Genomic DNA, 26,796 nt, shown 5'->3' with positions numbered 1-26,796 from the left:
ATTCTCGCTGTAACGGACTTCCACTGTACCTCAAAATGCCCATAAACAGTGTTCTGTCATGAATGATACCTCCTCAAACTTGAACTTCACAAATTTGAGTTTGTTTGTCACTGTATGAATGTTACTGTGTTGGTTTCATTCATATTTAACTTGTCTTTGTATTGCTGAAATGTGTTCTTTATTTTTATATTTCGTTTCAGAGTTAGAACATTAGGAAACTTTACTGTTGGTAAGGCATCAATTGCTATTTCTGGCATGCACCTTTTTTGTCCATATTTTGTGTGCATCTGCAGGTAGTCATCATATAGCTTTGACATCCTTTTAGGCTAAGGATAAGACGGCCCATTACTCTCTTGACTCTGCTGATCGTTTACATTACCCAATATCTTGGGACCAGTGCTACTACCACTTTCCGAATCACCTGTGATATCGAGAGTTGTAATTTCATTGATAACATTGTCCTTCTCAAGTTCCCATTTTATTTCTTCAAAAATTTGATTTCTTTTGCTGTTGGATCATCTGTTAATCCAAAATATGATGCCAACAGATGGAAAATACTGAAGGGCTCATATAGACGTCACCTTGTAAAATGCTGTACTAAATCTATAATTATAAATTATACAATTTCATTGGATACGATAAATTAATATATGTTCCAATTATTAAAACAAACCTATGTAGTTTTTGCAGGACTTTCCATATCAATATTACTGCATTGGTTCCCTTTAAATATTTTAAGAGTTTGTCATTTTACAAATTACTTTAATCATCATAATCATTTCCCCTTTTCAAGCTGACACAAGGTAGAGGCAAATATGGTCCCTCTCCCCTTCATTCTATCAACTACTCCCCATCCAGCACTGTGTTCCAGTCCAGGTTCCATTGTCCTATCTTGTTCTTCACACTGTCCAAACTGCAAACTTCAAATTAATCCTGTTCAACATGGCTATTATCTGCCCTTGATATCAGTTTTTGTAATTCTTTCATAAACCCTTCAATCTCCAGACCCTAATCTTTCTTTCTGTTTTCTGGTAGTTTTGTGACTTTGCCTGCTTTCAACTTTGCTAGCACTATTCTAGGGTAACCACCAAAGGCTTGCTTGGGCATAGCTGTAACAACCATAAGATCTTTCCGATGTCCATTTTCCACTAAAATGTAACCAGTCATTGTTTTCATTCTTCTGTCTCCCAAACCATACCCGGTAATCTTCTGGCTATTTTTGTTCCTGAACACTGTGTTTACTATTATTATTAGTTGGCAAAAGTCTGTTAACATATTCCATTCTTGATTTTTGTTGCCATATCCATATGGTCCCAGAATCTCTTCTCTCCCCAGTCTCTCTTTTCCCACTTGTGCATTCAGATCTCGTATTATGATTACTTTCTTGTCTTCAATGTATTTCTCCACAAGAAGGAATAGTTCTGTATTATCTCTTTTATTTGCAGTTTGTGGATCATATACTGTACTTGGAACAGGTCTCATGTCCCTGTCTCAAACTGTATCCTTGCTATTATCATTCAGTCATTGATCTTTAAAGCCCCATTCACAATGCAAACGTAACGTAAACCTAAAATTAACGTTAACTTAGAAGTTAGCGGCCATCTTATCTAATGGAACCATTCACAATGCGCCGACGTAAACTTGACTGCGAGTCCGTAAAATTAAGGGATTGCAAACTCCAAGCTCTTGCGGTTAATTTTACGTTAACTTTAAGAACCAGCCAATCAGAGCAGAGGTAAACATTGTGTGTTGTGCATGATATAATGACTTCTTTCGACGAAATACTTGTAGTTCTCTTTCAAAATAATCTTTGTGTATAGGCTATGTATGATAGAAGGAAAAAGAATTACAAATACGCTGTACCGAAAAATAATAGGTGGAAATAAATTTCCTGTAGTAATGAAATCTGACGGTAAATGGCGGGAGACAAGCTCGTAGCGCTGGCGAACGGACGAGAGACAATCCCTATCATAAATAAAACAGTGTCCCTGTATATTTCTTAACATTATGACGGACTACTAGTTTACGAAAACGATATCATCCAAACAAATAGATCCAAACGTCTCATCGGGGTGTGATAGATAGGGTCATAGATGTCGGTAAAGGAGACCTTACATTTCTTTTTATTACAAAATGGGAAGCAAATCGTAAGAAAGGCAAACAGTCCAGGTTTCATCCGCATGTCCAAAAATCGCCCTGAGATAACCTTCTTTGATTCAAGGGATGAATCCATTTTCTGCACCGTTGTTTAGATCGCCTTTTCAGGTACCGTAGGCCTACACAGCTCCCAGGAGCAAAGCAATAGATGTTTGAAGTAATATGAATTCCGCTACCACGTTGTTTGATTCCATCGAGGTATTGAAATATAAAACTGCGAGATAGTCCAAAACCTGACTTCCGTACTCAATAACATGGCAGTGTTTTGATTGGCTGCTGTGTACTCTTTACGTTAATGTTACGTTCTTCCACTGTGAATACCACAAATTTTACATTAATTTTACGGTTACGTTACGTCGTTAAGTTTCCGGTTACGTTTGCATTGTGAATGGGGCCTAACTCATCCACATATTCTACGACATCCTTTCTAATGATCATTTCTACTCCGTTTACTGCATCCTATCCTCCACTGTAAAACAGCCTGTACCCTTCCTTCAGTTTTCTTTCCCTCATTCTCTCTATTTTGTTTCACTAAGACAAATGATGTCTATGTCCTTGTCTTTCATGAACTCTGTTGATTCTTTGGTCTTGTCTGTGAGGGTTAAGATGTTGACTGTTCCAGTGTTAAGATGCTGACTGTTCCAATTCAGATATATTGCGATAGTGGTCGCTCACAGCTCCCCTAGTAACTGAAGAACCATACGTCGCTTGCAGGGGACACCCCGGCATTTTCCACTGTTTCACCCACTCAACACTCATTTTAGGCTTCTATTACCATGGGTTCGCCCCTCTCAGAAGCAGTTTAGTGCTGCTGCCAGCAGGTGATGAGGCTGTCCCTAACCTAGGGACAGATGCTGCTTTGTGGGTTCCACTGTCATTTCCTACACTGAGGGTACCATCACCCCTCCTAAGAGAACTCCTCCATTCAAAGCCATTGGTCCTCTTAGGGGATTGAGTTATTTCTTGCCACCTGACATTCGGTGCAGGATCACCCCTTACAGAGCATGAAAAAGGCTAAGAAAAAGGGGTTGAATTTTTTATGGGGATAATTATATGTAAGAAACTGAAGACGTTACAGATGTGGAAATTGGTATTTGGAATCTGCTTTAAAATCAACTTTTTTTTTTCTTCAGAGAATCCACTTAAGGGTGGGTGAAAAGAAGTGAAAAAACTTGATTCTTTTTATGAGGATACTTACATCTCAAAAATTGAATAGTCACAGATGTGAAAATTGGACTAAATGACTATATGTATTTTTTTGTTTTCAGAAAATCCATCTCGGGGTTAAAAATGATTGTAAAGGTGTTGAATACTTATATCTGAAAAACTGAAGATGTTAACAGAGGTGGAAATTTGTATTTGGAATTTTCTTTAAAAATGTCCTTTTGTTTTTGGAAAATCCACTTAAGGAGAGTGAAAAGTAAAAGAGGATACTTACAACTCAATAACTGAAGGTGTTACAGTTGTGAAAATTGATTTTTGGAATCTCTTTTAGAAAGAAAGAAACATGTATTTTTTGTTTTTGGAAAATCCACTTAACGGGGATGAAAAGGAGACGTGCAAAATGGGTTGAATTGTTTTTATTAGTATACTTATATCTCAAAAAAACTGAAGGTTTTACAGATGTGAAAATTTTTATTTTGAATCTCTTTTAAAAATAGAGAGAGATGTATTTTTTGTTTTTGGACATCACACTTGGGGTGTTGGGGAGGTCTGAAAAAAGGGATAGAATTTTTTTGGGGGGGATACTTATAGCTCAAAAACTGAAGATGTTCCAGATATGGTTTTTGGAATCTCCCTTATAAATAAAGAAACATGTATTTATATGGAACACTTCGAACAGAAAGCCTTAGCTACATCTGCCCTGAATCCGAAATGTTTTCTCCGCTTTGTGGACGACACTTTTATCTGGCCTCACGGGAGCAATAACCTACAGCTATTTCTCGACCATTTCAACTCCATACACGAAAATATTCAGTTCACCATGGAAATAGTAGACGGAAAACTACCGTTCCTGGATGTGCTAGTAATACGCAACCCCAATGGGACCCTGAGTTGCGGAGTTTACAGGAAACCCATTCACACAGACAGGTACCTACACGCCTCGTCTCATCATCACCCATCACAAAAGCAGGCTGTCCTAACATCACTGGTGAACAGGGCCATAGCTATATCTGACGCATAGCACCTCGAGGAAGAGAAAGAACACCTCACGGAAGCCCTTAGGAAAAATGGCTACTCGCTCAATAACATCCGACTAGTCCTTAAAAAATCAGAAGAGAACAAAGAAAAGGCCACCGCAGGAGAAAACAACGGGAAAGAAGAACTGACCCGCCAGAAAATAGCGATACTGCCATACATTAAAAACACTACAGACAGGATCGGCAAGATACTGGACAAATACAACATAAAAACTATCTATAAACCTCATCGGAAGCTAGCCCGTTTTCTACCACTAGTAAATGACACAATAGAATTACAGGCCCCTGGAGTGTATCACATTGAATGTAGCTGCGGAGCTTGTTATGTAGGTGAGACAAAACGTCTGATCTCCACCCGCCGAAAAGAACATATCCGTCACACCAAGAACCAAAACACAGATATTTCAGCAGTAGCCAAGTATTCCTTCAAAACTAGGCACGAAATATCATTTGACAAGACCAAGATCCTAGCAGCTATCCCTTGGAATCTGGAAAGAAAAATCCGCGAGGCTATCGAAATCAAGAAACATCCGAACAACTTAAATTTAGAAGAAGGATATAAAATCAGTAATTCTTGGATGCCTATCATTCATAGTTTAAAACATACAGACCACAACATAAACACACGGGCCGCAACCCCATTACATAACAGTGCGGGCAAGCCCCCACTACCTGGCTGTGACACATACTTTCCAGAATTCTCACGAGACAGCCAGGGCTTACGTCAGCCAGAAAGGCTAGGTTATAAAAGGCCAAGATCAAGATCACTCTAGTAGTGTAATTTCTGCCTGGGAGACTGATTACCTCGGATCGAGTAGGAGTATTTCAGTCGCCTTGACAAAGAATACTGTAATGTATTCGAAACGTTGGCAAACTGTACGTGATGTGCGTACAAGTACAACACGGTTCAACCCGGAAATTAAATTAAATAACATGTATTTTTGTTTTCGACTCTCTGAGAGAGGACTGTTTCTCACATGGACAGTCCTATGTCGCACATTCCAGAGTAAGCTCTGCCAGTAGCCTGGTCATCTTAGCCCCAAAAGGCAATACCACAAATGTGGTTTGCAAAGAGGTCCTACTGGGATAAATGAAACTCAATTTTTTGGTGAGTGTTTATACTATAGGAATTTTTGTGATTGTCGTAGTGCAGTACCAAGGAACGATTACTTTAATCAAATTATGAAATCAACATGAGCGAAGTTGGGGGTAACAACTAGTACATGATAAACTTCATTGCAGTTCCATAGGGATATTTACAATCATATCATTCTTATTATTTATTTGTACACATGGTTAATACTATCTTACAATCAAAAATTGAGTCATTCATTAAAAATGGTTAGTGTGAGATATGTCTTTAGGGCGTATTTAGATGGGTAATATTTTTGCAGAAATGTATGGCCGCAGTATACTTGCAGAGTGTGCCCATGAAATGTGGGGCAACATTGAGCAATATGTTTCTAATACTAGCAAGTATTATTGTATATTGCTGACACTGTTTTCGGCAGTCTGTGTTGCCTTTAGAATTGCCAGGGGTCGCCGAGTGTTCCAACGGAGGTAGGAATCATGGCAGTATGAAACTACAGGTGCTGTATGAGTGAGTGTAGTATTCCGTTTTGTGGTTTTCAAGTCAAAATGTCCTTGAGTAAAGAGAAAATAATTGCCTTTATCAATACTATCCGTTACATACTGAATTGTAGGACATGTCATCCGACAAGTACAGAGACAGTAATAAAAAAATTAAAAAATGGTTTGAAATCGCAAATAAGTTTGGTGATTCGGTAGACATGGCACGTTCAAAATTTTAAAGTTTAAGCACATACAGTAGAAGTGAAATAATTGTCAGCCAAGAAGAAAAGTGGTAGTGGAGGTGGTGAACAAGAGTTCCTGGTTTCTCTACAAAGACCTGGCATTTGGACTTTATAACAAAGTAGTGAAGTTTTCAAACAGAGCATTGTCAAGCCGTATTTCACTACACAAATCTGTATTCGAGTGGCTTGTATCCAAATACAAACATATCCATAAATGCCTCTTCCTAAGTTTTCGTCGGTTTGTTTATTATTTTGTGAATCTTTATATACGACACTCCTTCAGCTGCGATATCAGTGTTGCGAACAGGCAGGCAACATGGTGAGAATTTCTTTCCGAGCAAGTTTCCACATTGTTTCTTGTGCAGTATTGCTGGAAGATGTGTTGCCGGAAAATATTGACGCAAGTTTAAGAGTACATACAGTATATCCCAAGATTGCTGGACATTTCCGTACCTGAGAAGCAAAAGGGCTTATGTCCATTTTGTTAATTTTACAGTTTAAGCTAAATACCATAACTGGCTGCGTATTTATGCCAATTGCTCAGTATACAAATTCAGTAGAATTGTAAATGTTTTATATATGTTTATTCTGCATATCATATATTTATGTAGATGTTAAATAAATACATATTCAAAAATTCCAATCTAAATTTTCTTGCAAAAACTGTAAGTTAATAGGTAAATAACTGTTTGTAATATCAATTTAGATCTGTTCTGTAGCTAAATGAACAAGATAAACATGATATAGAGCATACAAAACTTTATAATAATTATCACATTTGAAAGAAATCTTTTTTTTAAATTTTCCACATTATTTTTGTCACTAAAATTCTATGTATGATAATTATTTTAATAAATTACTTTTTCTCCAATTGAAATGTTTTCCAGAGAATTTCAATTTATGTCTGTAGAAGTATCACTTATCAGTGGGATATTCATCTTCTCCATGAGGGAGATCGCTATAAAAGAGAGTTCCTGTACTGTACTGTACTGTACTGTACTGCCGTGGAATCTACTGAATTAACAGTTGCTGATCTGGGTCCGCTTCGTATGGTCAGAATTTCCTTTGGTAACAGGAGAGCATTTCTACGATGTCTTCTGATACCAATTTCTTGAAAATGGGTGTCGTTGAAGGATGTCTTGGGCAATAATTCCAGATTTGTCCGCTGAAACTTTAAGCCATACAACTTTTGAGATTAGAAACATTTCACCAGTAGTAAATTACTTGTGATTTATGAAAGGCAGTCCAGAATTTTCAGTTAAAGATGTGAAATTTTTCAAATCGCTACATTGCATTTCATGGACTACTAGTGGTTTGTCATGTTCTAATGAAGTGAGCCCAATCATATGGTACAGCAATCTCCAAGTTGGTGAGTTTCCACTTTTTCCTTTCAATGGTTGAATGACTGCTGTCCACTTCTGTGCGCACGCGTGTGCGCGCACGTGTTTATAGGACCACACTGTTAACACCTGAGTTTGATCCGAGAAATGACATTGAATCCACTTCAGGAAACAAGACGCTATTTCATTACCTCCTCTCCCTGCAATTGTTTCATCCCACAGGATACAGTAACCATCATTTAAAGCAGTGTCATGGATTGTCAAATTCAGTGTCCAGAGCTTGTGCATATAAAATGTTTGAGAGTTTGATAGGCAGTGTGTAGGAAGACATTTCTGAAGATCCATTGTGATGGTTCTATTCCTTGCATCTACTTTTGATTCCTCTTTATCTTTCTTCTTAAAGCTGTATCTGCCATCAGCTTCCATATGGTGATTTTCCAATTCTTTTAAAATTTTCTGCTTCTCCTCCTCATTTTCAGCATCTTTCAATTGTTTTTGGAAGCGATCACAATCATCGCAAGTATTGTTGTTAGGGAACCATTCATTGGCTACATATTCTACAGGGATGTCATTTTCCTTGCATTCTGTGATGTATGCTCTGTACGTAATTGAAATATTAAGATAAGGCCCAAGATACTTCCTTTCTGTCCTTCGTCTGGAATAATGACTCTCATATTGTGAGTATTTTGAAATAAGAGATTTACACTATGTAACACTGGTATTTTATTGGTCGCATAGATTTTCTTTTACAATTTTCTCCCTCTACTCCTCCTTTTCACCATTTTTCAATTTTTTTTGGAAGCGATCACAATCTTCGCAAGTGTTGTTGTTGTTGTTGTTGTTGTTGTTGTTAGTGAACTGGAAAGAGAGATTGAAATCTTCGTTGAAAATTTTTCTATATAACCATTCATTGGCTACGTTTTCTTTGATCATATGTAACTACCCTGTTCATATTTTTGTACATAAAATCCCTGACAAACTTGTCAGTGTCACAGCGTATTCAAAAACATAATTTTATACATAGTAATTATTTCATGTTTATTTTCCAGTGTGTACAGTTTCGTCATCTTTCTTCTCTCTGTAGAACTACCCATTTCTTTAAGAGTTCTGTGTCTTTTTTTGGAACTTCCTTCAACAAGTTTCCTATTTCTGGTCCAAAGAACTAGATTCCTTCCAAAAGGCGTTAGGTATGTTTTTCCATTCCTCTTCCGTTAATTTCTTGGCACATTTCATCCTACACTTACATGGAGGCGTAAGTGTGCGTGCTGGGACTTCCTTCCAACCCTTCACTGATTCATAAGGTGGCCCAATCAACCCGTTTCTTTTAGCACTCTTTCTTTTCTAACTTGAGGGGTTTACTTTTCTGTTAGTTGCATGTAACTTACGTGCCTCTGTTGAGTTATTTTGACATTCGGAAATTAAAAGAGACTTTATATTATTATTATTATTATTATTATTATTATTATTATTATTATTATTATTATTATTATTATTATTATTATATGCTTAATTTTGTGGGTGCAAAAAATCAAACTGACTGCCCACTACTTTCACTGCCTTCAGGTTCGTAATTTGGGTCCAAGTCAGAGAAGTCTGATGGAATATGTTCCTGCAAGTCTTCCATATGCTCTTCATCCACAGGTTTCTCATATGAACGCTTGTCGTCCAGTGTCTCTTCATCTAAGAATATTACATTTTTATGTTAGCAATATGTGTGATATTTGTAGTGGATGTTTAAGAGCTAAGTTTAATGTTAATAAATAGCACTAAAACAGTAATAATAGCAGTGATTAAGATATTACTACGAATACAGCATGCGTTAATGGGATCTAATTTTAATCAGTTGAACTTCATTGTATACATCAAAGTTATTCAGGGTGTAACTCCACAAAGCATAGTCGGTAACAAAATGTAGGCTAATACGGAACACTTCAGTAAGAAACATAAATATATTTACCTCTCATTTCACGTGCTTACTTCAGAGCAGCTATTCATTTTGCGTACGTTCAAACACAGAAGTCTCATGAAACTTTTAACTTCTTGTGGCTTACAGTATTTCACTGTTGTTTTCACACTAATTTGCATGCGATAATGCTGGTCTTTTATATTCCCGCAACACAGGAAACGATAACAATGTTCACAATAATAAGAAACTTCATTATCGTACTCCAATAATGTAGGCATAAGGCAAATGTCTATTGCTTCTTTCTTTCTGCGGAGAAATTACTTAGAAGGAAAAAGGTAGATGTCCCACATTCCTAAAAGCACTCGGTACTACTGCCTTTATGCCACACTTTAAATGTACTGGGTGCAACAGGACAACTGCCTTTATTCCATAGATGATCAATTATACCAATCACAAAAAATTGACATATGCACTTCTGCGTCTCGGGTACAGATTTGTTGCCCGTCTAAATGCGCCTTTACACATTCATTTATTTAAACACCTTTAAATATGTGGTTTTAACTTGTCAATACTATTAACATTATTATTTATATTATTATATGTTTTAATATGTCCTACATACTCTGTTCTAACTTATTGTAACTTTTTACCTTTACTGATATTTTAATTACATGCTACTGTATACATTTCCATCCCCCATTAGACATCCGGATGTCTAATACAATAACAACTTGTGAATTGTCTAATGGCTGGAAACAAATCGTGTACTAGCTGATGATGGCCGTCAAAGAGCCGAAACTGGTACTAGTTTAATCTATTTAAAATGTGTATTGATTGGTGGAAAAACACTTTTCTTATCTAATACTATTAAGTCTATTATGTTACTAATGGCCGTACATATTTTGAGAACTTGGAAAGTTCTCTTCAGTGGCATATTAATCACCAATATTCTCTTGGACTTGTTGCATCATAAAATCAGAATTTTTAATTTATGCTAAACACATTTAAATAATTATAAACATTTATAATAGACATCGGATTTATATGCTATATAAATCACCAATATAAACATGCAACTAAGCTGCAAAAAGTGAAATATGCAGTTATTTTCAAGCTATTCAGCACATGAACGAAATGCCAATATAAGATTCCTTTACTAGACTCTCACAATTCACCTGCAACAATACATGCAATCATGATCATGAATGAACAATTGAATGAAAAACAAAACATCACGCTCTACTTACAACTGCAGCCGTTCTACTAGTATAAACAATCCATACATAGTTTGGGAGACATATCTCAATCGATCAGTGTTCACTGTTAAACCATATGCACACGTTGACCAGATAGGACAATATGTTAAAGAATACACTTGAGGTTTTATAATTAGTGATGCTATAAGAAAACCGTGTAAAATGAACACAAACATGGAGAAACACAATTACACATTCTTCTTTCATTTTACACTGCACACCCTGTTTTTCCGGTCCATAATTTACTTTGTAGTGCACTAGAGTAATCTTCTCTAAGTCATCTGGTATAAATCTGTGGTGTTTGTTAAAATTAGCTTCAGTGCGGGAATGATCTCTTTACATCAGTGGATGGACAGAATAGTACTTGAATTCGGGATTGTATGCTGTGTTCTTGTCTTGTCTTCCCCGCCCCCGTTGAAATCTTACCACAGCTGTAATGTTCATTCAGATCAAAGCCACTCACTCCGCAAGAGATCACGGCATGAATTACTTTACATTTTCTTGAAGACTGCGTATAAAATATGTACAAATTTTCATAATAAAAGTAGAAAACGTACACAATAAATCCGAAATTTGAAATGTATGCACTAATCTCAAATATGTTGTTGTTGTTGTTGTTGTTGTTATTATTATTGTTATTATTATTGTTATTATTATTATTATTATTATTATTATTATTATTATTATTATTATTATTATTATTATTATTATTATTATTATTATTATTATTATTGAATTTCCCATACAGGAAGGAACCCTATTTTACATGGTATATTAGGGTTATAGATGAACAAATCATACATTTTACAGAGTATTATCATGAAAGCTTACTGAAGATGTGATGAAGGAATGTGTGAAAATAAGAATAACAGCACTGTCTTTTAATGATAGAGTACAGGGGTTTAGCCGATTTATTATTGCATAAGTTTAAATGGCATTCTAGAGTAAACCTTGCTCTTCCAAAAACAGGACAGTCAAATAGATGATGATGCACAGTTTGAGATGATCCACAAAAGCAGGAGTAACCACATGCAATCTTAATGTTAAATCGCTTGAAGTATGACTTAAATTTACCGTGGCCAAGTAGGAACTGAGGAAGCACTATTAAATTTATCCTTCAAACGCACTTCCTTGTCGGTTTTCGAGGTCTACATAATGGCAAACAAAATATGCATTTGCATACAAATCTAATGTCCAATAATAATTGTTGAACTGTTCTTGGTTAAATGATTTAAGAAAAATATTGAATATATCGCCTTATTTATTTATTCGAGTCAGAAGCATACAATAGAACTTTTTTGATTTGGTTTTACATTACAATTTAGTAGCAATATAACAGAAACAGAAGGAATTTTACACATGCCAAAATGGTATTAAATAATCTTTGCCCAGAAGCGAGCAACTGCCTTATAAAATATAAACATCTAATTCTAATCTCAGAATACTGTTGCAAAACATATAATACAACAATTTTTGTTAAGAGTGCATCTAGGTATATAAAAATAAGTTAATTCATTGAAAAATAAGTATTAGCAGCTCCTACTGTTGACCCTCTCTATCATTAGTTACCTCATGGTCCTTTGCAATTTTCTCTGGTTCTAAAACATGTAAAGGATGCAGCAAACTTACTTCCAGGATCTTGCTGGAAAAAAATTAAATATGAAGGTTGGAACTTTAATAGTGATGACACTGCTGCAGAGACGCCATGCACCGGAACCTAATAATGTCGCTGATAACAAACTTTAGTTACATACCTTACCTCAGAGCACATGGACTCTCCCTAACACATCACGTGCTTGCGAACTGGTGAGAGGAACAGAACCTCATGTTAGATGTTGGTCTAAGGTAGTGTTGTCGCAATGTTTTCCATACAAGAACAACAGAGTTCGATAAAGATTGAATATGCCAGAGGTCATACAGAACGAGTGTCATCAAGGTCTTCAAGAGACAAGTGGGGAATCTGCATTGCCTTACAGAACAGTGGCATGGATGGGACACCAAAATGTGGCAGACATGCGTCGGCCAGGTCGTCCTATTGTCAGTGAAGAACAAGAAGAAGAATTGCAAGCTCTTGTGTCGTTACTGGACACTGATCGACGCCATACGATTCATAAACTGGCCCGAGACACCGGATTAGCACATACGACTGTGCTTCACATTCTGAAGTAATGCTCGGGCATGAGACATACTGCATCACGATGGGTTCTACATGATTTGACAGAAATGCAGAAACGGTTATGATACGACACTTTTCGTAATCACTAAGATAATTTATGGCTCATGAGCGTTTAATTCTCTTTTACCCGATCTTTAGTTAATTTTATTATTACTCAAGTGATTATTACATCTATCAATCTTCGTGAAATATCGTAAAATTAGATGACTCGATCCTAAAGAATACAAGTGATCTTAAAAAGACACTAGGTTCGACCCTATCTCACAAGTTGTACACGTAAATTCAAGTCCGATTAATTCCAATATTACAAAGAAATAAGGTTTATCGCGTGGTCAGTGATTTTTAAATACCTAGCTCATATGCATGGGAAATCATTCAAAGACAAACTACACATCTACTCTAATAGATTCCAAATTTCATTCACACACGGCACTCGTCTACCACGACACCTCAAGAAATGGAAAAATGAAATGTTCCTAACTACAACAAAACTAATAGATCTACGATTTAAAGAAGAAAGACCTCTAGTTTTACAATAGATGAGACAGAAATAAAATTGTTAAATGGTACTCAAGTTTTAGATGAGGTTCGATCCCAGGTAGTAGTCAATCATTCCAGCATTTCCCGGTCAGTCACCTTCACTTGACCAGATACGCCTCACATTTTAGAAATCCATGGAGACACGGCAGCAGACGTGCCACGATGAAGTTGAGGTGTAGATTCTTGCGGAATTATTCATCTTGACGCACAGCAACCTTCAGGATGTCTTCTGTTGTGTTCCGGACGTGTAAGCTGTAACTGAGATGGCAAACGTTAAGATATGCACAAACACACACAGAATTCTGAATATTCTCCTAGATAGTCACACTTAACTTGGTTCTTAAGTAGAATTTTACACCATAGGAGTTAGTTAACTATTCCACTAAATTGCGGCAGAACAGGCGTCTGCTCAAACTGCAAAGTTATTTTCTCACGTGGTCGAGTAATGTAGCGTCGCACAGCAGAGAATTGAACATCCATGAGCAGCAGCGTAGCACAAAGCAGCATAGAGTAGAACAGCATAGAGAGTGATTTACTCGGAACAAGGCTTTTTATATCCTTGGCTTGGAAGGCGTGTACTCTACAAAGACGGTAATTGGTTGTTAGGTCACTTGTATTTGGCTCTGACTGTTCTGGAAACTGGCTGTCAGTCGTTCGCGCGTGGCAAGACAGCGCACATGGACTCGTCACGTGATTTACCTTGGCCTTGTCGAGACTGGATCAATGCATCGCCCCTCTGAATGAAGAAAAAAAACTGGTTCAGAGCTCACTGACTACTTCCCAAATGACAAATTACAGCTCCTGGCCAACAATAAAACTTTTAATATTAGCTTGTTGGAAATATTCTCAAAATCGCCAAATTTAACGAGGACAGTATTATTACGCTGGATGAGACGTAGGCCAAATTGTACGAGCCACAACTGAAACTCCAATCAAAAGAATGGTGTCATTACGAGCCAGCGCAAAGATCGAAAGTTTGTCAGAACTCAAGCAGTGTTATAGTTATTCTCATGTATGACTGTGATGGTGGTGGTATCCTAACGCATTATGTTCCTCCACAAATGAGCACCAATGTACAGTATTACTGTTCACATTTGGAATACAACCTGCGACCAGCTTTAAGAAAAAAGCTGTGACAATTTCTGCGGAACCTACCCGTCACTTTTCATGACAACACTCAGCAGCGTACAGCACAAACTGTGGCTGATTTGTTCGGTCGATGGGGCTGGGAATTGCTGTACCATCCACCATGCTTTCTGGACTTAAGCCCTCGTGACTTTGACTTGATTCCTAAGGTGAAGAAACCACGTCGTGGCATTCGCTTCAGAACTGTTCGAGAGATTTGTCATTCAGTAGACTGCTTCATGTGAACTATCAACACAACAGGCACTGCTAAAGGTATCCTATGACTTCCACATGGCTGGCAGTGGGACAGTAAAACTTGCTAACATCTCTTTTTGAATCAGTTGTTATTAAATACTTGCCACTCTTAGTTCCAACTGAGACATAAAAGTTTTTCAGTCTGTCAAACACACAACAATTTCAATATAAATTATCACACTATAAGCATACCTGTAAAAATACACACTATTATACAGGTATTTTTATAGTGTTATAATTAATGTTGAAATTGTGTGTTTGTTTGACAGACTTCCTTGTTGGATCTCTTTTGATGGATTCCATTTCTGTACTTTGATCCCAAGATTTCTCTCACAATTTTGCGTTCTCTTTTCTCCAGTTCTTCAAGGAGTCCTTTGTTGGCATTTAGAGACAGGGTTTCGGCTGCATATAGAACTACTGGCTTCAGAACTGTTTCATAGTGACGTATCTTGGTGTTTTGGGAAAGGCATTTTTTGTTGTAGATTGTGCGGGATGTTTGGTAGGCTATTTCCAGTTTGCGTACTCGCTCCTGAAGTGCTTCTTTGTCCAGTCCATTTTTCATGATGATCTCACCCAGGTATTTGAATTTGTCTACTCGGGTGATGTCCCCGTATTTTGAATGGAGTTTTGGTGGAGCCTCTTTGATGTTAGTCATTACTTCTGTTTTCTCAAACGATATCTGCAAACCAGTTTGTTCGGCAATTTCCTTTAAAATTTCAACTTGAGCTCTAGCAGTTTCTATGTCGGTTGAGAGAACAGCAATATCATCGGCAAATGCTAAGCAGTCTGTTGCGATCCCCTTGGATTTGGTTCCTATTCTCAATGGACTGTAGTTGGTTTCCTGTAATCTCACCCGCCAGGTTCTGATGATCTTTTCAAGAACACAGTTGAAGAGTATCAGGGATAGCCCATCACCTTGTCGGACTCCTGTTTTGATGTCAAAGGAATGCGAGAGACATCCGTGGAACTTCACCTTGGATTTTGTATCGGTCAGGGTGGCTGTAATTAATGCCAGCAGTTTCAAATCGACTCCAAATTCATTTAAGATGTTTAGCAGGACTTCCCGGTCAATGGAGTCGTACGCTTTCTTAAAGTCCACAAAGACAGACACATACTGCTTGGACCTTAGTGTACAATATATGATGATCGTTTTCAGATTTTGGATCTGTTCAGCTGTTGAGCGGCCTTTTCTGAACCCTCCTTGGTATTCACCTATTTGTTGTTCGACTTGTGCTTCCAAACGCTCCAGGATGGCAAGTGATAGAATTTTGTAAGTCACGGGTAGCAAAGATATTCCTCTGTAGTTGTTGATGTTCTTCATGCTGCCTTTTTTGTGTAATGGATGGATCAAAGCTATTTTCCAATCTTCGGGTAGGGTCTCCTTGTTCCAAATTTCTTCTATTTGCTTTTGCAAGATATCAAGTGATTCTTCTGGGGCATATTTCCATAGTTCTGCTACTACTGAGTCTTCCCCCGGCACTTTGTAATTTTTGAGACGGGCAATGTGGCGCTTGATTTCATCTCTGTCAAGTGGTCTGGAATCTGGGTACCTGAGTAAGGGTTCCTTGGTCTCAATGGCGCTTTGAGGTTTAGAGCAATTAAGTAAATTCTTGAAGTAATCTGCCAGAATGCTGCAATTTTCTTCATTTGACATCGTCAGTGTGCCGTCTGTTCGCTCAAAGCATAGAGATGGTGGTTTATAGCCAGTGAGTTTGCGTTTGAAGGCTCTGTAGTACTCTCTGCTTTCATTCTTCCTAAAGTATTGTTCTATCTTTTCAATGAGAGAATTTTCGTATTTACGTTTCTCAGTTCTGAACACCCTAGCTGCTTGAGCACGTTGGGTTTTGTAGTTTTCCCAATCATTTTCTGATTTCGTAGAGTAGTACTGTTTCCACGCATTGAGTCTTTCTTGGAGGACTGATTCGCAGGTACCATTCCACCAGGCATGCTTTTTGCTTCTCTTGATTTCTGCAACGTCTTTGGCTGCCTCAACAAGGAGACTTTTGGCGTTGTTCAAGTCACAGTCATTTGGTCTAGCCTTCTCCTGGAACTCCTCGACCCTTTGCCAAAGTTTATCATTGTCGAAGCGTGTGATCTGTTTGGTTGTCTTCCTTGTGTTTGCGGGAATTAGTTTGAATTTGATAAGAGACATATAATGATCTGAGGCCACATTGATGCCTTTCTTTACCTTGACATTCATAATCTCAGGGCTGTTTCTCCTGGAGATCGCAACATGATCAATTTGGAACTCTCCGAGAGCTTGGACGGGAGAACGCCAAGTCATTTGCTTTCTGGGTAGATGGCGAAAGTGGGTCGACATGACCTGCAGGTTGTGATTTCCGCAAATGGTCACCAGTCTTTTGCCGTTGGGATTGGTTCTTTTGTGAGCAGGGTAATTTCCTATAACTTTCTTGTACTTCTGCTTACGACCTAGTTGGGCATTGAAGTCACCCAAAAGAAGCTTGACATGGTGTTTGGGGATTTTGTTCAATTTTTCATCCAGTAGGTCCCAGAAATTATCAACTTCGTCTGGATCAGACTTGTTCTTATCGTTTGTAGAAGCATGTGCGTTAACTAGGGCGTAGGTTTTGTTCGCGCATTTAATTGTGAGTATAGACAATCTATCATTCACAGGTTCGAAATTTGCAACCGATTTAAGGATCTTGGTTCTAACAGCAAACGCGGTTCCAAGCATCACAGCTCCATTGAGGATTCCTCTTTGCGCTTTGCTCTTGAAAAATCTCTTCATCTGGGTACCTAGTTTCCTGTAGGGCCACTATGGATATCTGATTTTCGTGAAGAGCTTTGGTGAGGGTTTTCAGCTTGCCAGTTTGTGTAAGTGAATTTATGTTGAAAGTTGCTAGAAAGGTTTTAGATTTTGGCCTGAGTTTTTGACTCTTCGGGGTACACCAAGATTATTATTATTATTATTATTATTATTATTATTATTATTATTATTATTATTATTATTATTATTATTATTATTTCCACATAAATCTGAGTTCGACAATAGATCATAAATGATACTAACTCGCATGACATCCAACGAAATAGGTTAGATGGAATTTTACACTGAAATTCAACATATTAAATATACTGTGAATCTGTCCCACAAAAGTTCAACGTTTGAAAATCATCTCAAAAATAATTATCATTTATCGGTGAGGACAATGATTTTTAAATAATACGTTAAGCTGATAGTTGGGACATTTAGTCATGTTAGAAGAGACACAGTCTAACTACTCAGAATCCAATAACTCATACACACTCAATGTAAGAACACTGCCATTACCCATATGAAAGAAGAACAAATCTAATAGAAGTGCTACCACTAATGAATAAATATTATTTCTACAAAGATGAACAGGAAAAACAACATAAATTGGTACTCAAATGTCTGATGTAAGTGGATCTCTGTCGATGTTCTGGAACTGCTCGTTCACATTTTGCTGGACATCTGCTCCAGTCGTTATCTCCCCATGTTAGATGTTGCCTATATTTTAATTCATCCTGGTGACAGCCAAGTCCAGATCAGTAGAAGTGTAGGTTTCTTCTTCTGATGATAGTTGAAACATTCTGGTGAAGTAACAAACATGTTGTGGTCCTCTTCGCTCTTGGTAAGGTGAAAGCTGAAACTAACACAAAATTTTAGTCTGTGTTCCACACACAACCACGTTGAATTTATTGAAGAACAGTATGTAACTTGTTGTTGTTGTTGTTGTTGTTGTTTGAGTCATTGGTTAATATACTGGTTTGATGCAGCCCTCCATGCCACCCTATCCTGCGCTAACCTTTTCATTTCTACGTAACTATTGCATCCTACATCTGCCTGTCATATTCATACCTTGGTCTACCCCTACTGTTCTTACCACCTACACTTCCTTCAAAAACCAACTGAACAAGTCCTGTGTCTTAAGATGTGTCCTATCATTCTATCTCTTCTTCTCGTCAAATTTAGCCAAATCAATCTCCTCTCACCAATTCGATTCAGTATCTCTTCATTCGTGATTCGATCCATCCATCTCACCTTCAGCATTCTTCTGTAACACCACATTTCAAAAGCTTCTATTCTCTTTCTTTCTGAGCTAGTTATCGTCCATGTTTCACTTCCATACAATGCCATGCTCCACACGAAAGTCTTCAAAAACATCTTTCTAATTCCAATATCAATGAAGTGAGCAAATTTATTTTCTTAAGAAAGTTCTTCCTTGCTTGTGCTAGTCTGCATTTTATGTCATCCTTACTTCTGCCATCGTTAGTTATTTTACTACCCAAGTAACAGTATTCATCTACTTCCTTTAAGACTTCATTTCCTAATCTAATATTTCATATATCACCTGCCTTCGTTCGACTGCACTCCATTACTTTTGTTTTGGACTTATTTATTTTCATCTTGTACTCCTTACCCAAGACTTCATCCATACCATTCAGCAACTTCTCGAGATCTTCTGCAGTCTCAGATAAAATAACAATATCATCGGCAAATCTCAAGGTTTTGATTTCCTCTCCTTGGACTGCGATTCCCTTTACAAATTTCTCTTTGATTTCCTTTACTGTCTGTCCTATGTAAACATTGAAAAGGAGGGGGGACAAACTGCAGCCTTGCCTCACTCCTTTCCGGATTGCTGCTTCTTTTTCAAAGCCCTCGATTCTTATCACTGCAGACTGATTATTATACAGATTGTAGATAATTCTTCGTTCTCCGTATCTGATCCCTATCATCTTCAGAATCTTAAATAGCTTGGTCCAATCAACATTATCGAATGCTTTTTCTAAATCTATGAATGCCATGTACGTGGGCTTGTCCTTCTTGATTCGATCCTCTAAGATCAGATGTAAAGTCAGGATTGCTTCACGTGTTCCTACATTTCTTCTGAAGCCAAATTGATCTTCTCCCAACTCAGCTTCAACTTGTTTTTCCATTCTTCTGTAAATAATACGTGTTAAGATTTTGCCGACATGGGATACTAAACTAATGGTGCGGTAGTTTTCACACCTGTCAGCACCGGCTTTCTTGGGAATAGGTATAACATTACTCTGCCGAAAATCGGATGGGACTTCTCTTGTCTCATACATCTTGCACACTAAATGGAATAACCTTGTCATGCTGGTTTCTCCTAAGGCAGTCAGTAATTCAGAGGGAACGTCATTAATTCCAGGTGCCTTGTTCCTATTTAGGTAACTCACAGCTCTGTCAAACTCTGACCTCAAAATTGGGCCTCCCATTTCATCAGCATCAACAGCCTCTTCATGTCCCAGAACCAAATTATCTACACCTTTACCTTGATACAACTGTTGGATATGCGCCTGCCATCTTTCTGCTTTGTCTTCTTTCCCTAGAAGTGGCTTTCCATCTGAGCTCTTAATATTCATACACCTAGATTTCCTTTCTCCAAAGGTTCCTTGATTTTCCTGTATGCAGCATCTACGTTTCCCAGTACCATACAGCCTTCGACATCCTTGCACTTCTCCTTCAGCCATTCTTCCTTAACTACCTTGCACTTTCTATCCACTTGATTCTTTAATCGCCTGTGTTCTTTTCTGCCCTCTTCATTTCTAGCATTCTTGTATTTTTGTCGTTCATCAATCGGGTCTAGTATCTCCTGAGTTATCCACTGATTCTTAGTTGATCTTTTCTTCCTTCCTACATTTCTTCAGCAGCCCTACTGACTTCATTTTTCATGACTATCCACTCTTCCTCTGTGGTGTTTCCTTCAGCCTTTTCATTTAGTCCTTGTGCAGCATGTTCCTTGAAACAATCCCTCACAGTCTTTTCTTTTAACTTGTCTAGATCCCATTTTTTTGCATTCTTTCCTTTTTTTAATTTCATCAACTTCAGATGGCATTTCATGACCAACAAGTTGTGGACAGAGTCCACGTCTGTTCCTGGGAAAGTTTTGCAATCCAACAGCAGGTTTCTGAATCTCTGCCTAATCATAATGAAGTTTATTTGATACCTTCCAGTGTCTTCTGGTCTCGTCCACGTATACAACCGTCGTTTGTGGTGTTTGAACCAAGTATTGGCAAGGATTAAATTATGATCAGTGCAGAATTCAACCAGCCGACTTCCTCTTTCGTTCCTTTGTCCAAGTCCGAAAACTGCTACTGTATTACCTTCTCTTCCTTGGCCTACCACTGCATTCCAGTCTCCCATCACAATTTGATTCTCGTCACCTTTGACATATTGTATTAAATCTCCTATCTCCTCATATTCTTTCGATTTCCTCATCTGCTGGACTAGTAGGCATATAGACCTGCACTATTGTGGTGGGCATTGGTTTGGTGTCTATCTTGACGACGTAACTTAGCCTTCGAAAATCTGCTTTTCTCGTCGAGTACTATAATGTCGGAGAGTATCATAGTTAGAATATCATAGTTGTTTTGATTTCTATCCTGTTATGTGTTTGTAGTGGTTGGTATCATGAAAGCCCTTAAGGTTTGTATAAAAAAGGATGACAGTTGTGAAGTGCGCAAGGCATGTGTTTTTCTTTGTTCTATTGGAAGTTTTTTTTTTTTTTAAATCAATTATGGTGTTCAGAAATATTCCTGTACAATAAGTTATTTTCCTTATAGATTAAGCTCCAAATTTATTATTACGAAACATTTTCTGGCGACCACGACAGGGCATATTTAAGATGGAGGAGCTTAAACAGTATAATAAGGAAAGAACACAAATATGTAAAGTATTTACGAGAGCACATGGCGAGTTTCAATCAAAAATATCGGAAGCAGTCGTAGATGTGGAAGAAACATTGACATACTTCCGTATTTTAGAAGATAAGGCAATGCGGATGTTGTCTTTGGATGAAAAGTTTCAAGCACTTAGGGGTGTTGGAGAAACAACAGAAGACGTTTAAACCGAGCTCGATAGTTGCAGTCTCTTATGTGCGGCCAGTATCCAGTATTCGGGATATATTGGGTTCAAAAAAAAATCTTCACTCACTGTACTTGGGTTAATTTGTATGGTATGATCCCTTTACCTCAATCAGTTGAAGTCCTTTATTTGATATCCTTTAAATCGTTCAACGCTGATGCTTTTAGGGTAGTGTGCTTAACTGTCTGATTATCCTACAAACAGTGGGACATAAAAACAATATGATAGCAAGCACTCAAAATCGAGTAGGTTGTTCTTCCAAAATGCCGCTTCTCTGTGAATCCGGAGGATGTACAACCGTGCTGAGGTCTCCCAGTGTTCAAAGTCGGTGTCGCACATCCTCATGCTAACCTTGATCACATGCTTAAATCTCTTCCCCTGACCTCCACCGCAGCATTTGCTCATTGTTAACTCAGAGTAAAATCATGTGTTACGGTAAGCTAAGTAATATAAGCTTCGTTTTTTACTATATACTAATAGTTTACTGAACAGCTTTGTCCAGTCCATCTGTCTTTTCTACTGGACAGATTTGCTTCATTTTTGTTTTATTCTCTCTGGAATTACCTGACAATGAATCATCAGACATTATAATAATAATTATTATTATTATTATAATATTTTTTTTGCTAGTTGTTTTACGTCGCACCGACACAGATAGGTTTACGGCGACAATGGGACAGGAAAGGGAAGGAAGCGGCCATAGCTTTAATTAAGGTATAGCCCCAGCATTTGCCTGGTGTGAAAATGGGAAGCCACGGAAAACCATTTTCAGGGCTGCCGACAGTGGGGATCGAACCTACTATCTCCCGAATACTGGATACTGGCCGCACTTAAGCGACTGCAGCTATCGAGCTCGGTATTTATTATTATTATTATTATTATTATTATTATTATTATTATTATTATTATTATTATTATTATTATTATTATTATTATTATTATTATTATTATTACGTATGCCAAAATAAGGATACATTGGAAATGTACATATTACAATAAGCTATATACAGTATTTACAGAACAGGTAAATTAAAATGTAATGTCCAGTGTATTCAGCCAGCTCACAACTTCATTGATAGGTCTCTAAGTTCAGTCAACTTTAGATAATCCCAAAATCAAATCATTAAATGATCATTCCATTAATTGCAGGCGAAAGCTTACCCTAGCCCACAATACATTGTTCTTTGCGGGTTGTACACTGTTAAGGAGCAATAACTTTACGTGAAGATATCAAAGCTTTGCCATATAAAAATAATCAAAAGTACCTACATTAGTGTTGAATCCATAGGTCGTCGAGATGAATAGCGACACTCCAGATAATATTTATGCCACATTTCAGCCTCCGTTGACATGCGGTCATAAGGAGTGAGAAAGAAAAAGTTCAAATCAACTGAGATCAGCATTGAATTCACAGTTTTGGGATTCTCTAAGCTGAGTGGCGATGGTCCCAAAGACAGTTGGAATTCGTATCATATCTATAGCGTGATGTGTAAATACATACAGTTATCTTATTTTTTATTATTTGAAAGGGTTAGTTACTTCTCAGATAATCTGGGCTGCCACAGGGATAAAGTTCTATGTGAAACAAAGCAATCTAAAAATTGAAATGAAACGAACAACAGTAACTATAAAGCTAACTCTAACCTGTACTCTTGGCAGATCTGAAAGTCGTTCTCCATGGTTTCCTACTTTCACACCAGGCTGTACATTAAGGCTAGCACACCTACCAAGACTCTGGCTAGGTACCAGCTGATGTCCAATAACGGACCATTTATATTGGTATTATAAATTTACTCATTCGGGACAAATATTTCAGATTCCGCATGGAAATAAACTTCTGTATCATCTGATGGCCAAGCAGGTATCAATTTTTGGTAATGAGACAAATTCTCTCATACCGCATTAGCACTGCCGGTGGCTTCAAGTAGCCTACGCAGTGGCCTCCACGGTATGCACTAGCCAGCGTCTTGGTAGGTGTGCTAGGTACCAACTGATAAGCCCAACCTAGCACATGGGGGCAAAACGCTGGCAACCAGGAATGAGTTAGCTGGAAAATTTATAATGTTCAATAACAGACCATTTATATTGGTATTATAAATTTACTCATTCGGGACAAATATTTCAGATTCCCCATGGGAATCAACATCTATATCATCTATTCTGTGTTTGTCGGTAAATCCAAATATCTTGGGTTCGATACCTTAATAAAATAAAAAATTTAATATTTCATGTTCCTGGCATAGTTTGTTTGCTCGTTCTAATAGTCACTCAATCTTACACCTTTGTGAAGGTATGTGTCATATAGCTCTAAGATTGTTTGGAAAATGAGGAGTTTGAACCCCATCATCAACAATCCTGAAGGTAGTTTTCCATGTATACACTAGAAGGTGCCAGAGTGGTACCTTTAAGGCTTAGCTGCTACCTTTACAGTCCCAGCCCCTTCCTTTCTTATCATTGCTAAAAATTTGTGTAAGTTAATGTGATGTTCAAGCAGATAGTAAGAAGAACTTTCTCTGTATTTCTCTGTACTTGCTGCGATGGTCTTTTGTAAGTTAAATGCTATAAACACTACCTGTGTAATATATATACAATTAATTGCTTCAACTTGCACAAATAAATTGCCCGTTTCTGCACTTTCTACCACGAATATGACTAGTGTAGATACAGGATATCAGCAGAGAATTCAGTCAAAGGATATAACATCAGAAAAATATGTTAATTGAGATGATTGTATTCCATGATACATTGTACTCTGGGATTTTCACCTTTACGATAGATACTAATCCAAACAAAGTACTAACTGGTGTCTTCAGCTTCTTCGTTCATTTGGAAGAGCAGCAGAGCGTCTTCCCTAATCACGTGGTTCTGTGAATTGTCAAAGCTCGCATTTGCTCTTGCTGACTTCACGTGACAGACATAGTTTTAGAAATAGTCTACTGTTTAGATAAGAAATAACACTACAAAATAAAATGTTAATAACTTGCTTACCACTTGTTAATGGATTCCCTTTGCGATGTTCATCATACTCTCTGTGTTCCACCATGTGATGCATTGACATTCCTATCTTCCTCTTTCCTTCTTCCTGAACTCAAAGCAAGAAGGTTCCGCATGCTCATACATTGTGTCAGCCAGTGAGCGTACTCTCGATGTACATTCATGCACACTCTGTGCGTAATATCAGCTGATGTGCATATGCTTAATATACACCTCCTTCCTTACGTCAGGACATACCCTAAAAGTGAAATATTAATAGAAATGCCTTACCACCCTTACTGCTGACATCAAACACAGAACCTCAAAATCCTAACCCATTAAGAAGGGCCTCAACCAAAATAAGCGTATGGAAGTCGATGTATTGGATGATGTTTATTGCTATTGATGTTTAAGTAATGTTTGAGTTGGAGTATATTGCATTGTTTTCTTTGTGTACTCATTGTATTTTCTTCTTTTCAGTATAAATCAATCTCCAAGCAAGTTTGAAAAGCCTGAACCACAGAAGAATGACTGCCAACGAAAGAATCGTAGTGAACCATCACTGTCAGTGAAAGGCTCTGGAGGGAATTCAAAACCAGTTACCTCTCAGAAAAGAACAACACCGAAATACAGGAATGGACTTCATCGATCTCATTCTACTCGAACACCTGCAGAGAGAGATGTCACAAAGCCTTCAGGTCGCAGTGAAGAGAAGAAGAGTATTGGAAGGGCTGACGGTAACATAATCAAATCAAACTATGTGGACAAGACTCCAGTTTCTCATTTTTCCACACCTCGACGCAGTGTTGGTTGGACAGGTTCTGGTGGATCTAATACTAGACAGGGTGATAAACAGACTAATTTTAGAATGAAGAAGTTTTTCAGTGAAGCTAACTTAAGTAAGCCTCCTGTTACACCTGAATGTTTCAGTAAAGTCCAGATGGACACCCCTCACAGCAAACAAGACTCTGAAGAGCTTTCTCCTCATTTGGATGTTGAAACTAGTAACTTGACTGTTGGAGTCAGAGTAAGGCCTCTTAACAGCAGAGAGAAGAGTGATCCCACCATAACACAGGTTGTGTCTGTCGATGGGTGTGAAGTGAAAGTGCAATGCGAGTCTGGTGTAAGTCACAGTTTTACATATGACCATTGCTTTTGGTCATGTGATCCACATCATCAGGAGTTTGCCAGCCAGGATGTTGTGTTCTCAACTATGGTCCAGCCGTTAGTTGAGAATGCCTTTCAGGGTTATAATGCTTGTCTGTTTGCTTATGGGCAAACTGGTTCAGGAAAAAGTTACAGGTTTGTTAGTATTTCATCTTTTACTTTTAGATGAATGAGAGTAGTTCCACTTTTAGTGCATTATGAACTTGATATAACACTGTTGTAATGTTAACACACTTTTTTTCCTATTCCCAGTTTGATGCATCACTAATATAACAGATTTTGCTCAAGTTATCCCCCTTTTCAATACAACAATTTTTTTTTCCCCACTTAAAGTGTACTTCCATACATTTTAAAACTCAAATTGGGCCATCTTCAGTAGAAATTTTTCTACATATTGTTTGTTGTTGTTGTTGTTGTTGGAGTCATCAGTCAAGAGACTGGTTTGATACAGCGCTCCATGCCACCCTACCCAGTGCTAAACTTTTCATTTCTACATAACTACTACATCCTATAGCTGATCTAATCTGCTTGTCATATTCGTACCTTGGTCTACCCCCACCATTCTTACCTCGTATACTTCCCTCAAAAACCAACTGTACAAGACCTGGATGTCTTAAGATGTGCCCTATCATCTTTTTCTGGTCAAATGTAGCCAAATCAATCTCCTCTCACCAATTTGATTCAGTATCTCTTCACTCGTGATTCTACACTATCTACCCATCTCACCTTCAGCATTCTTCTGTAACACCACATTTCAAACGCTTCTATTCTCTTTCTTTCTGAACTGGTTATCGTCCATGTTTCACTTCCATACAGTGCCATGATCCAGATGAAAGTCTTCAAAAACATCTTTCAAATTCCTATATCAGTATTCGAGGTGAACAAATTTATTTTCTTAAGAAAGGCCTTCCTTGCTTGTGCTAGTCAGCATTTTATGTCCACCTTATTTCTAACATCATTAGTTATTTTGCTACCCAAGTAACAATAATATTTTCTGCATCACCTGACTGTT

General features: G+C 37.7%; 1 protein-coding gene across 4 annotated transcripts in view; it reads left to right on the top strand.

The window, feature by feature from the left end:
* The window catches only part of neb (nebbish), a 468,801-nt gene that overhangs the window by 33,278 nt on the left and 408,727 nt on the right, over positions 1-26,796 (top strand). For 3 of the 4 annotated variants that reach the window (XM_067145417.2, XM_068227214.1, XM_068227215.1), the window contains one exon: positions 25,098-25,919. In XM_067145417.2, the coding sequence (XP_067001518.2) occupies positions 25,098-25,919 (822 nt within the window). Of the gene's footprint in view, positions 1-25,097; positions 25,920-26,796 lie in introns of those variants that run through there. The other variant, XM_068227216.1, reaches the window with a different exon arrangement.

This window comes from Anabrus simplex, chromosome 4, assembly GCF_040414725.1.
Source record: "Anabrus simplex isolate iqAnaSimp1 chromosome 4, ASM4041472v1, whole genome shotgun sequence".
Taxonomy (NCBI): domain Eukaryota; kingdom Metazoa; phylum Arthropoda; class Insecta; order Orthoptera; family Tettigoniidae; genus Anabrus; species Anabrus simplex.
Note: the sequence above shows the minus strand (reverse complement) of the source record. Positions and strands in the feature narration are given on the sequence as shown.